The sequence below is a fragment of the Patagioenas fasciata genome, chromosome 5 (assembly GCF_037038585.1).
Source record: "Patagioenas fasciata isolate bPatFas1 chromosome 5, bPatFas1.hap1, whole genome shotgun sequence".
Taxonomy (NCBI): Eukaryota; Metazoa; Chordata; class Aves; order Columbiformes; family Columbidae; genus Patagioenas; species Patagioenas fasciata.
This window is the reverse complement of record NC_092524.1, coordinates 23,113,741-23,132,467: the sequence shown is the minus strand read 5'-3', so window position 1 is coordinate 23,132,467 and position 18,727 is coordinate 23,113,741. Positions and strand designations below refer to the sequence as shown.

General features: G+C 38.0%; 1 protein-coding gene across 3 annotated transcripts in view; it reads right to left on the bottom strand.

The window, feature by feature from the left end:
* Positions 1 to 18,727, bottom strand: part of CD44 (CD44 molecule (IN blood group)) — a 60,661-nt gene that overhangs the window by 41,285 nt on the left and 649 nt on the right. The window contains exons 1-2 of one of the 3 annotated variants that reach the window (XM_065839205.2): positions 13,219 to 13,468; positions 11,823 to 12,006 (exon numbers count right to left, since the gene is read on the bottom strand). The exons of 1 other annotated variant lie outside the window; for it this stretch is intronic. In XM_065839205.2, the coding sequence (XP_065695277.1) occupies positions 11,823 to 11,889 (67 nt within the window). In that variant the 5' untranslated portion in view covers positions 11,890 to 12,006; positions 13,219 to 13,468. Of the gene's footprint in view, positions 1 to 11,822; positions 13,063 to 13,218; positions 13,469 to 18,727 lie in introns of those variants that run through there. One more of the 3 variants, XM_071809086.1, reaches the window with a different exon arrangement.

Genomic DNA, 18,727 nt, shown 5'->3' with positions numbered 1-18,727 from the left:
GAAAAGGAGAGATGTGGCTGGGGATACAGTGAGTAGCCAGAGAGGGATACGCTGCAGTAGGAGGATTTCCTTTCTCCAACATATGTTAATGAATATTCCTTACTTTTCTCTTACTTCAGTAAGTGTACACTGGAAATGGGATGTAAGACAAAACGCGAGCTGTTGACTTCCTTCTTAATTGTCCTTTGTAACGAATCTGCCTACTGGTCACCAAGTCATTGTCTCTTTAAGGGATTGAAGACTTTTCCTATTGGTAAACAGATAATCTGATAGCTTTCCTGGCTACTAAATTTAAAAAGTGGAGGTGGGAGTGGCACTATTAATGAATCAAGAATTCATAGCGTCATTCAAAATGCAAGTAACTACGAGAAATGTGCTTCATTCCTCAGCAGTTGCTGCAGGAAGAAAAGTCTGTTAATGCATCTTCCAAACATACTTCATCTGCTTGGCAACTATAGCTCTGGTAAACATCCTGAGTGAACGTATACAATGTCATCTCTTAGAATAAACTTCCTTGCTGCTGACACTAGTATTATTCTTTTCGTAATAGTTTCACCCAATAATGAGTTGAAAGTTTTCAGACTCCACTAGAACATGGTACAGCTGTGCAGCACCTCAGTGGAAATATTGGAGGCAGTGAAATCATAATCCTGGAATTAGATAGTTATCAGGTATGTCCCCCTCAAGGCGATGAAAACATAATCATCAGTGTTGATACTAGGAAAGCTTCAGGCTGTACAATGAGTAGTCTAACCCCTACCACTAAGTAACAGGGACTATGGAGCAAATCAGTTAGGATCAGTTCCACGCAATCCAGATGAAGAAATATATATGAAACAAAGCTGGTGAAAAATCCTGTGTGACCTCACCTAGGCGTTCCTGCTCCAGCAGGGGCATTGGACTAGATGATCTTTTGAGGTCCCTTCCAATCCCAAACATACTCTGATACTGTGATAATATCAGAGTCTGATTTTCATTGTTTGACTGAAAGCAAATTGTTCAGGCATTTTGGGTACAAGCAGGTGAGACACAGTGTTGCTCAGCAGACAGATACCCAGCCTGGAGGTCAAAGGGCCTTATGCTTATTCCCTCCTCTGTCACATACAAGCTGATAAGCCAATTCATCTCTTCACCTCAGTTTGCAACTAACCTTAATAATGAAATTTTAGATTTACTGAAATAGAATGCTGCACTGGCAAAGAACTATTACCTTGTTATTTTATTGTGTTCTTACAGTTTTTACATTCAGCCACTGTCTAAGCTTTGACAAGTCACAGGAAGTATAATTTAAATTCTATGGTTATTTGGGTAAGAAATTAATACAAAAATCAGTCCTGTGATTAACGAGTCCAATTAAATGACAGATTTTGAATTCTAATTATTTGTAATATGCTACTTAATAATAATACCAGGTATGATTTGAAACTATTTGTCACGTAATATTGATTTTTTTTTTTGTGGTGGTGTTTTTTTTCCTAAACCATTTCTGAACTAAAAACTGTGCATTTTATACTTCCTCTGGTCTTCTGAGTTATAAGGGGAAACCTTCAATAGGTATTCTCAACATTTTTAACTCATTTGTGCAATAGGTTCATTATGGGAAAGTAGGCAATTATTAAAACTGAAAAAGAGAAAAAAAGACACTGAGTAAGAAGCAGAACATCTATTGAATTTAACAAGGCCATTTCAAATGAAAACAGAGAAAGGAACCCAAAGAATCTTTTTAAAAGCTATGAAAGCCAGCCAGTTAAAATAAAGATAACATTAGTCTGGCAGGCAGGCTAAAAAGAAGGCAGCTGCTCAGAATGTGCCTCACAATATAAGACATGTCAAAGGATAAATCCTAGTAACAAAAAGCAGCGAAAAAGAACTGCCCAAACAGTACTTATTCCAAACTCAGCTTCCCTACAATGCAGATGAACTAACTCCCAGTTTATTTTGCAAATGTATTGCATTTTTTTTTCCAAATCAATGGGAAAATGAAAATTAAATCCAGCCTTTTTGTAGAAGTTGTACAAATTTATAAGGAGGTACCTTATATAACAGTACAAAGTAGGACAATAGTAAACACTTGACAGTTGTTAATTGCATATTTATTAAATTATTGTCCGATAATCAATTGAATTTGGCCTGCTAGAAATCAAACTGGAGAACAGAAACCTCCAATGTAATGCATGATTCACTGAGTTATATTAAATTCAGATTTCTCAGATTAAGAATACAGCTATAACCCTTGTATGTAACTTCACAGTTTTAAACACAGATAAAACACTACTTTTGAATATTTGTGATTTTCACAAAAACAAAAAAAAAAAAAAAAACAAAAAAAAAACCCAACCAAACAAACAAAAAAACCCAAACAAACAAACAAAAAAAACCAAACAAGATATAGTATCATCTATATTCTGAAGGTGTCCAGAATATGGAAGATTTCTGAGTCCTAAAAAATTTCTGGATGAATGATAATCAAGTCAAAATCAAAAACTGAAGAAAGTTACTTACTAGAATCAACTGTTAGGAAAAAGCAGTTGACTTACTTTGTAAAGTTACAATGGAAAACTCCTTTCTTTCCACAGTCGGAATTTGAATATCTTCTGCTAGTAGTGCTATCTGGTCATTATTATCCACAAAACTTTACAAATGGTGTGATTTGAAGAGATCAGAAATGCTGGATATGAAAAAGAAAGTAAAAAAAAAATCTTGGAAGAATGTGTTCTCTTAAGAACAGATCATGGAAGAAGTCTGAAGAGCTTAATTCAGAGGCAACAATGAAAGGTGAAAATTGCATATCCAGGTGTGTATACAAGCCACTGCAGTTTCAGAGATGGAGAGTGGGTTCATCTCAATGTGTTCCTGTCCACAAAAACCCAAAAAGTACACCACCATAGGTACATTTTCAATAGGGGAATGGCAACCATTGTGCTCTTAGGAGCACTGGGAAGCAAACTGCACACTACTGAAAAAAAAAAAAACAAACAAAAACCAAATACACATTTCATTTTCACTTGCTGAAGACCTTGAAATTTTACTGTGGAAATATTAGGGTAGACTAATAGTGAAAAAAACACTAAGCTTAAGATTTTTGTTGGCAGAAAGACTTGGCTTGGGATCTGAAGTAAGTGTGATTCAAACAGAAAGCTACCCCTGGAAATAATCACTTTGTAAAAAAGCATGCAACCAATTAACACAATTCACTTAATCAAATCTCGCCTAGAATCTATAGAGATCAGTGAGAAAGGCCTTATGCTACCTGAAGTCACTGCAACCTTCTGACAATGGAAGAGAACACTGTCATATCCACTACTCCCTCTGTTTTTTCCCTAAAACCAGAATGGCAGGGATCCCATAGCCTAAAACCAGAATGCCCGGGTCAGCAAGCAACTTCTACTGGAATTTTTGGTGGCAAAATATTTACATTTTCTGGGCTCTATATCACTCTATCCACCCACATACTACAGTTTCAAGAATCTTGAGATTCATACTGAAAATACTAATGAACAAGAAACTTTCCTAAGATGCATGCAGGTTATTCATAACCCAAGCCAAATGTTCAGCTAAATATCTTTGATAATTCTCAGTCTTAGTTTTGATTCCTTTACAATTGACTTAATAAAAAAGTATGTTAAATAACTATAGTTTACAATTAACATTAGTATGCGTACAATGCTGTTGCTATCAGAAATGAGGTGAGAATAACTACATGATTAACATATTTTTTCCTAGTTAAAAAAAAAAGTTTATTTAAACTTAACAACTCATGAGAGGCAGTGAAGATTCACTTGAGTGAGGGAAGAATGGGAAGGAGGCATTGGCAACATGGCCTTGTTATTCTGTGAATTCAAATACTTAATTGAATCCCACATCTATTTAGGCAGTGGAGATATATAAGGGCAATGCATGTAACCATCCTTAAATAGTGAAGCATCATTGTCTCCCACAGGTGCTAGAATCATCATGAAGCCAGTGATTTTGCTGTGATGCTCGCTGATTCTACTAATCTTATATTTTAATGAGATATAGCTGGATTTTATTAAAATATACAGAATCTTTGAATGGCAAATGGTACACTGACAGGCCTCAATTCGGGTACTGTGAGTTTCATGACATTGGAAAGCATCAGGAAGTCAGATTCACTCTGAGCAAGAGTCAATTCAAGAAGAAAATTAGGAATAAGCCATCTTAATAAATACATAATCCTAGGTAGGTAGTAGAAGTCATTAGGAAATATGAAAGAAGAAGAAAAATAATCTCCATCTCCAGAAAGAAACATGAACTACTTGTTATATGAATTACCTGTATAAAAACATACTCTTTGCAAAGCATTAACAGAAACCAAATTTGGATTCAGTCATTTGTCTTAATCTCTAAGCCACAGGATATGCATCCTCCTAGAAAACTGGATGACTGGGCATTTCTCTAATCCACAGAGACAGAAAATGCTGTCTAGCATTTGTGCCTAGTGATGTTATGAAAAAAATTAATAACTGTACTCATCTTACCCCATGATGCTCTAAGATTGCCTCTGCTTCACTTTTAAAAAGGCCAGTTAATTGTGTGCTCTTTTCAGAATGAACACAAACTATATCACTACTGGATAATGTGTGAGAGTCAGCAGGTCAAGGAGATGTTGAGAAAATATAGCAAAACTATTGTGATCTTCTCCTACTCAGTGAGCAGCCATGAAATACAGTCATTAGAAAAAGAATTAATAGGACTGATCTAATAGAAATGTCAGGAGATACAAAAACCATCATAAACACTGAGAACAGCTCTGCAATGTTTTACAGCACAACAGTGAGCAAATGGATTCATGGATTTCTAAGGCAAGCCACAAAAGCAGGAAAGAAACTTCTCTCTAGGCAGTCATCACGGGAAGGTGTCTCATGCTCAGAATGCCTGCCTGTTACTGATTCCAATACAAGAATTGTGAATTGGATAGCTGCCTGTCTAAAACCTCAACTGTGCCCATTCAGTGATGCACTGGAACTACCAAATATCTATTCTCAGTAAGCTATAAAATTATTTTGTTACATTCTAGAAAAGAGGAGTTTAGGAGCTTAGAGCTTAATTTGAGATATTAATAAATGTATTTTTCTCTTCTCTGCTAGAAGAGTTTTTGCTTGATGTTGAGCATGACAGCAAGTCACACTTGCCAGCACAGTAGGCCAAAATCAAAAGAAAATCAGAAAAAATACAAATAAGAGAATTTTCCTGCCATTAAAGTCTTCTCTGAGGCCTGTCTCTTGGAAGAAGAACTTGGTCTATGCATTTCATTTTTCCTCAGAATGACTAAGCTGCTAAGCGGAAGTTTTACTAGATCAAAAGATATAACCTTCTATCACAGACACAGGTTGACAAGAGTCTATCAGATTTATTGGACTGCTTCAGCCATATGTCCCAGAGAAATGAAGGTGGATTAGATAATAGGTGCAAGAAAAAAAAAGTTTTTCAAAAGACAACATGGACAACATGGACATTAAAAAAAACATACCACCTGGATACACATAGTTGCTATACAGTGACACTCAAACATCTCCAGACTAGTAATCTTCTGGCTGCATGGCCTTCTGGCATTGTGACCAGGTGGCCCACATTTGGGTTAGAGACCGTGGGTCTATTCTTGGCTGCTGCTTTGGTTTGCTGGGTCATTTAATGTCCCCTGGCACTGAGATTTCTTGGAGTACCAAGCATTTATGTAGAAATACCTCCAAGATCTCAAAAAGCTGGTATTTATCACTAGGAAGTACTGTTTCAAACAGGAGAGAAACTTGACTAAGTGTAAGATATCATTCTTCAATCAATTATAAGATCAGTTCTAAAGTTCTTTAACCCATTAAAGTGTTACATTTGACAGCAAGACAAAAGATTTAAGTCAATTCTCATTTGCCCTAATTATAAAAATATGTGTCTTTAATTGAACTTTTTAAAAAAAGTACGTTTTGCATTTGCTGTTGTGTAACAGGAACCAAGTGCTTTTGAACTGGAAATATCTGCCAGTCTTGTATATAATAGCAAACACACAAGTAAGCAGGATAAAATTGTCAGAGTGAAAAAGGAAAGTTTTATCTGATTTTTATAGCACTGCTACTGGATAAACTGATTCGAACAGAATGAATATTATTTCACTTCCACGTTCTAAATGTTTGCATATGTTGAATTTATGCATAAGCAATATGTAGGAGCTGAGAACAAAAACATTATAAATATAAAAACTCATTAGCAAGCGAGGCTTTTTTTTTCCTCTGCACTTCCATCTCTGAGTGAATGATGGAAAAGGGAAATGGCACATAAATTTATGGAGGACATCTAATCAAGCAGGAGGAGGAAGAACAGGGAAGTGACTGAAAGCAAAACATTAAAAATAGTTCAGGCCTCACCCTCTGTATCTTCATTATTAATGAATCATGTTTCTTCATAACTGGCAAATACTACTTTTCCTTGAACCTGCTCAGTTAACTACTCCATATTCCTTGTGCAGAAGCTTAACCCAGAGCACCATGAAGGAGCTGGGAATACCTTGCTGCCTTAGAAGTGATGTACTGTATCACTGCCTTAGCCTTCTTTCCATGATAGGGATACTCCATCTTTTCTATAAGATGTACATTGGCCAATGGCAAAGAGTAGGTAAACGACTAATCACTAACATCACAAATCAGCCCTATGGCACTGTTGAACTATGGCATTCACATGCTGTAGAAAGCAGCTTCCAGCTTGCTTAGTCTGAGTGGGAATGTGTGCTTTGCCTTCTCCCTGAAAACAGCTGCAGTCATACTGCTCTGGCATGTGTGACACCAACACCTTGCTGATAAGCCTTCCTGGTGGCAAGATACGTTCTCTCAGAGAGGTTGCCAACTTAAGGTTGGTGTTTGAATTTTAGACTCTGATTTGTATAGCAGCTTGCCTGCTGCTTGGACAGAGCTCACTCACCTCTGCCCACAGGGTCTTGGGTGGCCACACACACCATGTGCTGAACTCCAATTAACCTTTCACTTCTGTATAGGAATGCTGCAAGAAACTATTCATTACACCTATCTACACATACAACACCCTTCTTCTCTACAGACACTTACCCATTAATAAAAATAACAATTAAAAAGCCCCCTGAGAACCTGTTTTGCTAACCTACTGTGAGACATATATAATCAACAAAAACTATGTCACAGCAGATATTTTTCAAATTTTATGTTCTGTCAAGAGAAGTTTCTTATTTAAAAAAAGCAAATATTCAGTAAAGCAGACATAAACTGTGTAGTTGATGATTGCTGGCTAATGCCCTTTACCTAGGCAGCTGTGAGTCTGTACCCTGGCAAACGGTTTTATAACCATCTCACATCACTTTTGGAACAGTATCATTAGCAGAAACAGAGTTGGAAGTTTTACCAGCTGCTGCACACTTGACCTTTTTTTTTTTTTTTTTTCTTTCTGCAAAGACACAACACAGTCTCTTAGAGTTTCCAGCTACCAAGCCTAGGCCAGGAATCAATAGAAGGAAAGCAAAACAACGCATTTTTCAAACTGCAAATGCAAATAAAATTCAGTTCTCCGTGATTTTTACTTTGAATCAGCATGGTTGTTTGAGCTTCCACGTTAGTAATTGCTAAAATTGTAATTATTCAACACCTTATTTTTTCTGCTTCACAATGTGAGAGTTGAAGGTTATTGTACTGAAATAAGATTACTGTGTCATAAAATGCAGCCAGAGTTGTCATGTAGAGGAACTGGAGAGTCCCAAAACCAGTGCATAAAAAAGGGAGCTCACATGTTCTTAATTGTGGGCACAGACTCAAAGAGTGACTGCAGGTTCTATTAGGCAGGAAACAGCGAGATTTGAACTTCAAATCAAAACTAACTGAACTTTCAGTCTGACTGAAAAGATTCTCCAAGGAAAACACATCTTTCTCTCAGTTGCCATTTCATATTACTGTCTGCAAATTCACTCATATGACAAACTGCTCTGTTGTCCCTTGGGTGGGGTCACCTCTGGCAGAAGCAGCAAGGGAGGAAAATCACAGCCAGCTGCTACTGATATTACTGTTGATGCCACTGTAGGGAGGCCTGTGATTTGACAGGGAAGAAACTGATTAACACTCAGACCTGACACTATCTTCTCTGCCACCGCTATTAGCAGCAGCAAAAAAGGTCACTGATAATTACAGCATCTGATGGCTTTGAAATTATTATTACCTCCCTGAGACTGAGAGACAACTGTGTCTTAATAGCTGATGAACTTCTGGTCTAGTCTAGAAAATATCAAGCAGCTACGCCAAACTGCCTTCACATCTGCAGTTGTCAATTACTCACGGACAATGGTCCAAACCACAAAGAAACCCTGACAGGTAAAGGCAAAGAAGATAGACTGTGGATGTGGGTTTTTCACTTGGTAGCAACCATGATGTATGTATCTGAGACGTGTTGATGACAAACTCAACCTTTCTTGCTCTTCTCACTTTGCTGGCCTTCAATTGGAAGTTCAAACTTCTCTAGTCAAATAACTGAATTTAGTGCTGAAAAATAAAATTTAATAAAGCACGTTCTCAGTTACCATCTCATGCTAAAATATCACGTTTTGAACACAGTGAAATGTTCCAGTACAGTGTTGTATTGTTTTCAAAGTAGGCAAGATTACTGTGGTGGGTCATGTTTGTTTCATGATTATCCTTTCTGTGAAGTTACGGTTCATGGTAACTATGTACATTTAGCATTGATGCTGGATAAAGGAATTTTAAAGAAGGGTTTGGTAGAACACCTTCTCCCACTCTTTCACATCAGGTCCTCTTAAAAAAAAAAAAAGTTTTGTAAAAAAATTAATATATGCCACTTGAAGTTGAGAATTATTATCTTCTATCTTGACTGCATTTTCAGACACCTATCCATTAGTGCAGGAACAGAAACACAAGGCAAGAAGCCTAGAAAGTAAATGGAGAAGCCTTCATACAGCATCTCTGGAATTAAAAAAAAACTTTTAAGCTCTTGAGCTGACTTTTCCTCTCTTTATATCAGAAGCTTTACATAATTTTTTCCTTGCTTCTCTGCAATGTATTCCACTACCAGTCAACTAAGTTCATAACTAAAATTATCCTTTTATCAAAGAAGAAACAAAGTTACCAGAAGTCTTCTACTCCATCTTCTTACTCAGTAGCACAATCACCAACACCCAAACTGTCTAATCTGTCCTTAAAAACACTGTGTCTTAGCAACCTGTTTTCAGGTATGGGGGAACATTTCATTTACCTTTGGCTAGACCTACAAGTGGTTTTAAAAGCATTTAGTTTAAAAAGTTCTTCCCTGAGTGTATGATGCTAAGCTTTTCTCTGGCTTCCTGTTCTACATGGTTCTACATTGTGATGAACACCAATAACTAAAGAATCAACAAACATTTCTCCAAAGACTGAAAGATGGTCATCTGTCATGGTTTGTTGGCTCTGTGTGCAAGTATTCCAAGGGGAGATACAAAGTTTTCATTAAAGGATGATGGAACTTCAAGTGAACTGCAATAAAGTCTAGTTACTTTGGACCTAGGAGAATAGCCAAGATACACACTGTAAGCACTAAGTGAAAACAAATTAGTACAAAGAGCTTCTTCAAACTGTTTTATTTACCAATATACATGATGGATATATAAGCCAAGTGACAGGCAGGTCTCTTCCTTTGTGACTGACTGATAGTTGTAGTAGTCCTTTCTCAGACCCTTGCCTCATGCTGACTTGCAACCTATCCAATGCTACCAGCTAAGCTTCTCTCTCGCACTGGTGAACTCATTCTCCCTCTTTTCAATTAATTTTTACTACTATTTCTATTCCAGCTTCTTCCAGTTTGGGGGTCAAAATTCTAGGATTCACATAGTGTTATCTAAGAAAACTTTGCAATAAATATTTTTACAAATACATGATGCTCATAGGGGAAAATCTCCCCCAGAATCATCATTAACCAATGTGTCAGCATTTATATCCTTCTGGATCCAGACTCCTTATACAATGAAATTCACATCAATATAATGAGTACGCCTTGCTCTTATGTCAATGACAGTATGGTCATAACAGCATATAACCCAGGATGAGTAACTTTTTCAGCTGCTGTCTATACCTCATCTTTCCTTTAGTAGTCTTGTTAACAGAAATCCCAGGCCCCTTCTAATTTTGCCAAATTCTGCACTAAAAAAATTAAAATTCCAACTAAGGAGCACATCTGAATTCTGTCCTCAAGCCAGGTGTTCCCCAACAGCAATGGCCAGTACTCTGTGATAAACAGCAAAGTCAGTGGTTTAAAAAAGAAAATAAAACCCTCATTAATGGCTGTTTTGAAGTCCTGACTGACTACAAAGTCATGCTGGAATGTACCACATACCAGCTAAAATATATTGTAGATATAGTCTAATACCTTGGTAAGCCATTAAAGAAACTTCCCTGTGGGGCATATGTGAAGTTTGACATACTTTTTGTAACTACGCTGAAGTCTACATGATAGGGTTTTCTGCTATGTTTCACTGTAAGAATGCGTTACTCCCAGAGACACTGCAGACCCTGCTTCTTTCGGATTCTCCTGGCAGTCATAGAAGAAGAAATCAGTCCCGTAGATGATAACCAAATAATTACAATACTTAATACAGCATACAAAATTGGACCAAGCCAAGTTTTAAACACATCTCAGACATACTTCTTATTCCTACAGTACCCCTGCACTTTGTTTAAGGGCTTTATCTGTATACTTTCATTTAGCAAGCGCATACATTTTTATAAAGAAAAACAATGAGGGTGCTGCAGCTGTCACAGATATGCTGGGAACTGTTCACTCTGCACACCCATTCACAGCCCAGCAGGGCTGCAACCATTACAGAAGTATCCACTGCTGCTTATATGAATGAGATATATATTTACTATACACATGCACAGAGTCCTTTGGTGACAATGGCCATATATTTTGTTAGACTTATGGAACCGAAGATTAGAAAAATTATGTAGAAGAGTAATTGTTAACCCTTATCACAAAATGCCTTGAGGCAGTTGTTATCATAGTGAGAGTCTATTAAAAGCATGGCCATTTCCCTCAAACATGCACCATGTGAAATTTCAAAAGCATTTTGTCATTTTGGACACACAATGTTTATTTATTTTCTCTGTATTGATGTTTCATTTTTAAAGACAAATATTTGAAGTGGGTAATGAAGCTACAGAAAGTTAATTGATGAACAACCGAATTTTGTGATCACTTCTAGCCTGCTTTGTTCCAAAATCTCATCAGTCAACCACAAAGAAAGCTGAGGAAGTCAGAAACAACATGCTTGGCATAAAAGCTCTTCAAATTTCAATCACAGATCACTGCAATTTTGCTTCTGTTCAGCAAATACAGTATGCATTAGGTGTTAGTTCAGCCCATGTAAACTCAAGAATACAGTTGTTGTACACTGGGGGATCCATCCCCATCTGCCCAGGCCTCCTCTTTACTCTCTGAAATGGAGCTGGAAGAGCAAACTATGTAACAGCAATAACATTGTCGAACTGAGCTTTACTAGAGCTATTTTAAATTTCCTGATGTACTTCTACTCTTAGTTTAAACTTAACTTTGATGATCTACAATTCACTTTTTATAGGTCTGGAATTGCCCTTTACAAGTAATGCACAGCTTTTGATGACTGTACAGACCAGCACAGCTGAGGTTACAGTTCTAAAGCATCTCTGATAATTCTTACAAATAATAAAACTTTGAATAATAAAACTTTATATAATAAAGATAGATGCAAGAAAGCTGTTAGCTATCTAGCTCTTGCTTTCTGAAGCATAAATTTTTTAGCAACTGTACGTGTTTTCATTCATAAAAAAACTTACGTGTTTCTGTTAGACAAAGCTTCAGCAAACATAATCCAAAAGTTGCCGATAAGAAGAAATTGGCCATTGTTTTCTCAGAACTGGTTTGCAAAAACAGATATCCTTGCAAGTCTCAGAAGGAAGAAAAGTCTCAACGCTTGTTAAGCCTGCAGTCAATGAGTCTGAAGTTGGCTGCGCTTTTATTCTGTTTCAAAAGAACAGAAGTAATGACATAACTGGGAGGGGGAGTTCCATCAAACCATCAAAAGTCACACCCGTATTGCAACAAAAGTTACCCAGCAGTAGAAGGGCGGGACAGAGGGGAAGGCGCGGGGCGGGGGGAAAGCGGGCAGCGAGCGGGGGCGGGCGGGCGGAGGAGGAGAGCTAGTACCGACTGAGCAGCCACACTCAAGTTTTAAAGAGGCACTAAATCTCCTCCTCTTATACAAGTACAGTCAAAAGTTACGCTTGCCGGAAAATTTGTGTAATCTCTCTTGAGTTAGCTCTGTTTGTTACAGGCTTCCTCTTCTGCATTTTAAAATTGCAACCCAGGTGAACATAAAGCACTAGAGTTTCTGAACCTCAGCAGAGCATCCACAACTGCCTTGACATTTCCCAAAAAAATTTTGCTTATTTTGTCCCATCTCACAATTTTCTTTTTTTTTTGCCACTAAATTTAGAGCAAGCAAAATGCCTACACTGCAATGAACCTTTCTAAAATGTTTCTATTCATCCCTGGAGAATAACCTCATGCAGATGATAAGTTGAGGCAATTCAGTCTCCCACAGCCCATTCTACCCTTGGCTTCTCTGCACAGGTTGCTCCAACAAAAGTGGTAACTAACAGCAGTGCCAGCAGTCACGCTAAGGACTAAGGTGGATATGTTATTGTATATATGGTATGAGGTAGAAGGAATTATTCCTCCTTTTCCAAATTTACAAAGCACAGAAATGAATGAGAACATATGACAGTCTTTGGCATTCAGATAAGGTTTCATTTCCCTAGGGACGTAAGTTCATTGCAGTGTGGTGTTTTGTGTGACTCTAGATGCAACACGAAATCCTCATTGAAAACCTCAAGCCTCTGTATATAAGCAAAAGGCATGTCTGTTGTGTGCCTTAGTGATTTCTCATGGTTTCTCCATACACTGGTTTCTCTTCTGAGCTGCAGGATCACACGGTGATCTGTGTGCAGTGGAACTGAGGAGTTGGTCAGGAATCACCAAAGCCAGTACATCTCACCTTTAACAATAAATCTGTGGCAATGACTGACATTCAGTAATGCCCTGATTTCAGTTTCATTTGTCAAATTTGAAATGAATAGTTCTATATCAGAATACCATTTTGTCTATCCTCCCACTTGAAACAATTTTCTTATTATTTTTTAATCTCTGTTAACACAAACAATGGAAACATACAGACAAGTCTTTCCAGCCACAAGCACACATGAACGTTACACAAAGAGGTTTTCATTGCCTTGTCTTCAGGTTTTGACTTAGAGATGGTTGGCTGTCCTTTCCTCCGTCAGCCAACTTTTTAGCAACAGATTCCAGCAAGCTTTTCCTATGGGTCTAGAATATCTGATGGAACAATGTTAAAGTGAAAATCTTTCTTTAAAACACAGAGGAGCTTTTTATTAAGAAGCTAGCAACTTCGAAGTTACAGATAAAACACATTTAATTTAGTGAATACGCTACTTTTTATATTTAAACAAATGGCTTTAAAAGCAAGGAAAAAACATATACACCTTACTGTTCATAGTAGCAGAAAAGAAATAGTTCTGTGAACTCCTGTTCATTTATAGCTATGGATACTTTGGCATTGAAATATATGAATGAAGTTTAGAGGGATTTAAAATGCTGGTGCACAGGAAATGCATGCTGTAAGTTTACTAAGCAAATATTTTTCTTCAATTGATAAATGACTTTTAAAATTCATCCCTGTGGATGAAACCAAATAATGGATTATTTAATTAAAATTTACGTATCTTTTTTGATGAGTGTAAAACACCACTCTGTTAATGTCCTGTATTCACAATTATATGGAATGAAAAAATGAGAATAAGTATTCTTTGGCACAGAGAAATGAAGAAAAATGTTCATTTCAGGGATGTAGACCAGTGTTACACAGGCAAAGTCTTATTTTACCAGGAGTAGAAATTCCTAGTCTGAATTCCTATATCTGAATTTTCTAATTCTAGCCCTTCTGACGTCAGATTATGAACAGGTTGTTTTCTCAGTCATTTGATATGCATCTTCTTAGTACTCTTCATGTGTTTGGCAGGGGTGGGTGGTATTCTGCTTTGGAAAGTCTCTCTCTTGCTCATTGCCCTATAAAGTTGGGCTAAGATTAGATGCATTTACACCAGGTACATGGATGTGTTAGTATCTAATGCAAAATGTATACAAGAAAAATAATTCATCACAGTACGTCATTTCACGTGATAACCACAGAAATAATTAATAAACTGTATGCATATAACATGAAAGTTTGCCCATTTCACATGCCATCTCTTTGCTTACATACAAGCCTAGGGCACACACTTGCATTCCAATGTACTGAGCACTTCAAAGAACTGGTATTAACAAATAAATAAACAGAAAAATATTTCATTCTTTCCCACTCAAACATGGAATTCCTTCCCTGAAATATATTGGTCTGAGATAGCAGTCCAAAGGTAGCCTGGGTGCATGGCTTGATGCTACCCAGAAAATTAGTCAAAGGACACATACAGCTCTGAGGAAATTATTTTTCTGTTTTGGGGATTTCTTTGTGAGAAACACATAGTTTTTATTTAGCTTGGGATAATCTTAGTATATAAGAACAGAAAAATCCTAAAGCACATATTCAGCAACACAGTATCACTTTAAGTTGAGCCTATCAGTTTATTATTATTTGTTTTCATGACCTTATTGTTAACAATGCAAATCCCATAGTTAAGTGTTCGAGCTTTTGGAATTTGCTTACTCCCTTGGCAACAAGCAGGTAAATTACTGGCACTAAAAAATTGTAGAATAACAAGTTGTACCAAATGAATTAATTTTTCAAAAGAGAATGAAACAATAAAACTAAAAAGGATTAAAATTCACCATTTAAAAATGTGTTTTTCTTTGAAGCCTTTGACACAGCAGATACTGAATCTATGATGGTGCAATATAGTAGAGGCACACCAAAATAATGTGTCTGTCATTTTATCACATACATGAACTGTAGCCAGCACCAATTAATTTTGATTAAAAGTCCTACTAGTGAGTGCATGTGCTGGAGCCCTACAACATGGGTTACAGTAATATAAAGAGAGGTTTTTTGTGGGAATCCCATAGAGAATGAAATTCTGGCCCAGCTGAAGTCAAAGGCCAAAATTCCACTGTGGGGCAGCCTCTCCCTATATTGTGTATTTATTTGGATTTTATTACATGGACAGATTAGAAAGTAGATGTAACTGAACTTACAATGAAAAAAATTACACAATGGAGGTCAGTTTCAGTATCAAATGGGAACAGTTGAAAGATGGCAAGAAAGGAATTCTGTTTATGTCAAAATAGTTGACATTTTCATTGTAAAAACCAGAAACTTTGAAAAAGAAAGCTCCTAATAAAAATATATATGTATATATTATCAGCAGAAAAAAAAAAAATCACTTAAAAATCCTTTTCTGAACATATTTTGGTGGAAATTTCAAGCTTGTTTTGGGGACTTGAAGAATATAGTCTTGGTGAATATATAAAAACAGAACTCATCAGGTAATTCTGGTCATGGCAATGCACATTCTGGAGAGACTACAGCTGGTCTGTGAGACTGTAAATCAGTTTTGGGGGAGGAGGGAGGATTTTATACCCATTTAACTGTAATCTCAACAAGATACGGTATTTTAAATAAGATTTCCTCCCATGACCCTAGACTACAATAATTTCCTGTGTTCCAGACTGGATTTAATTTCCATGATCAACCCTGAAATCAGGTTTTGCAATGGAAATGGTTGTAAATGCTTCAATGTAGCAAAACCTGTACTGCACACTTTCCTTGGGCTCTGAGTGCTGATGGAAAGGCATAAGAAGAGCCCTTTCTTGTTTAAGCCAGAAAAGCTGCTCTTTTAACTGGAGGGCAAAGTACTCCCTTGGGAAGTTGGGCACCTGGTTCTACACCCATCAACATTTTATTCCTATGTAATTTGCAGCCTGTGTCCTGCAGAGGGTTAGGAAGATGAACAATGGCTCCTACTTGTTTACTTCTGAAAAAGGTAGCAATCCAGATTTGGCACCTACCCTGTGGATTCATCAGCCTGTTTTACTGGTTTGCCCCAGATGCCTAAACAATTCACTAATCCAATACAAGCAAAAATCTTAACAAGAAGATTCACTCAAGTAGGCCAGAAGAAACCATTTGCAACAAGCTTTCTCCTGCAGCAGACCATGTGGCCCCATCAGTTTTCTTGTTCCTAGCACCATCCCAAAGCATTCAGTCCCTGGCTGACTTATATGGCTCCCAGCAGAGCGCAGGAAGTGACAGTGCCAGTCTCCGTTCACAAACTTGCATAATACTGTACCCAGTTACTATGTCACTGTTGGAGATCGGGCAGGAAACCTGCACACAGCAGATGTCCAAGCCACCAGATGTCCAAGCATGCAGCACAGACATGCTGACTAATTGAGCCAAAAGCAGCTCTGCAGAGGGCTGGGGGCGGGGATTACAGGAGGAACTGCAGTGACAAAGGGAGATACATTTTACATTTTCTCTTTATGTAGTTTCAGTCTTTCTCTGCCTTCTCTCTCCCTTGACTGCTGTCCCAGCCCACACCATGCAACAAGAACCTGCAAAATCATATATCAGAGCATGAACTGCCATCTCTGTGTCAAGCATTCTGTATTTCCCTTCCCCTCCCTTCCCTCGCCTCCCCTTCCTCCTTTCTTTTCGTTTTCAACAATAACTAAATCAAGCTTTTACCGGGTCATCTCCAGGATATGCTCTTTCTCATCTCCCTCACTCTCTTCTCCATTGTCTTTCCATTCTCTTCCTTTTGATTTTGTTTCTTCTACCTTGACTCCTCTCTCTTGTCTGCGCTTATTTCTCCTTTTTCTTAGCCCCCATCCTTTCTCATCCATTCTCCTTTCTGTGCAGCATGTTAGAATAATTAAATCAAATATTTAAAGATCCAGAAGAGCAGGTGAGCTTTAGAAAATACGAACATTCACATGATTTGGGAAATACTCGATATCTGCATGAGCAAGCTGTTAACTGTACCTACAGATAAATTCTCAGGGGTTCTTATGGCTAATATGGACCTGACCAGAACTCTTCAAAGTCAAGAGAAGTTTTCTAGTGATTTTGAGGAATTTTGAGCCAAGCCAGCTGTGAACAGTGTTTGGTTTAGTCCCATATCTATACTATGATAACTCTGTGTACCATGCTAATTTTTTCAATGTATATATATAATCTGAGAGGACAGAGGACTTACATCAGATTCATAGCCACTGATACAATAAAGAAAGTAAAAACCAAATTTTTGTCGGATTCATTCATAGAACAATTTCTGTCCACGCCAGGTCTGTTTATGCCAGTCCTGCCATAGCCACATATAACATAGTGACATTTAAACTGTGCCCTAAACTTAGTGTGGGAATGAATAATTAAGCCTGTCTTTTCTAGTTATGAAAAACACTAAAACCAGACCTGGTCTGTATATATACAGAAACTTAATAAATTTCAGCAGTCTACCTGTTAGTCAGCTATGACCCTGTAAAAGGTGAAAGGGAAGGAAAAATATCCTAATTTTAGACCATAATATTCATGTTTGTTTTCAGAGAGAGAGATAATAGCTGGTTCCAGTCTGGCTTTAGAAGGGAGGGTGCAGGTGTGTGCACAGCATATGATGAACGGGGTGAGGAGGCTGACAGGCATAGCAGTGCTAGTTTTTGGACTGCTGAACTTGCTGTGTGAAATACACACCAAGCAGTCTACTCCTCTTATATGGCTTTAGATTAATGCATTGCTACAGCAGTACTATCTTCTCCAACAAACAGGCAGTCCTTTTACCTTGTTGGATGTGCAAGCATTTGCCCTTTTCATTTCCCACCCAAAAAATATTTTCAAACCATGTTAGTTCTGCCAATTAAACATAACCAGGAATCAATGAACTTGGCTCCTCCTGGCGCAACAGCAGCAGCTAGTTTATTAAGATTGGATCCTTTCTACCCAGGCATACCCAAAGCCAGGACAGCTCTCTCCCTGGACCCAAATGGAAAACAGGGAGCCTAAGGAGGTGCCTCAGGTCCAAACAACACTAAGTACCTCTTCCTCCCCAGTTTAGGAAGGATCAGGAATTACTGGAGGGAGTCCAGTGGAGAGTTACAAAGATGGTTAGGGGTTAAGAGCATCTTTCTTATGAAGAGAGACTGAGAGAGCTGGGTCTCTTCAGCCTGGAGAAGAGAAGGTTGAGAAGAGATCTCATCAATGTTTAGAAATATCTCAAGGGTGGGTGTCAAGAGGATGGGACCAGACTCCTTTCAGTGGTGCCCAATGATAGGACAAGGGGCAACGGGCAGCGACTGAAACATAGGAGGTTCCATCTGAAAATGAGGAAAAACTTCTTTACTTTGAGGGTGCCAGAGCACTGGAACAGGCTGCCCAGAGAGGTTGTGGAGTCTCCTTCTCTGGAGACATTCAATATGCACCTGGACACATTCCTGTGCAGTCTACTCTAGGTGTACCAGGTAGGCTTTAGTAGGTAGGTTGGACTAGATGATCTCCAGAGGTCCCTTCCAACCCTAACCAATCTGTGATTCTGTGATTCATGGATGGAGAATATACAAGGCAGGACACACACCCCCGCCTCCCACAACTCCCAGTTTGCCCCTAGGAGCTCACTCAGATTGTATAGAGGTGGCAGTAAGGAAAGCATTTTGCATTTCTGAGCTGTACATAATTTAT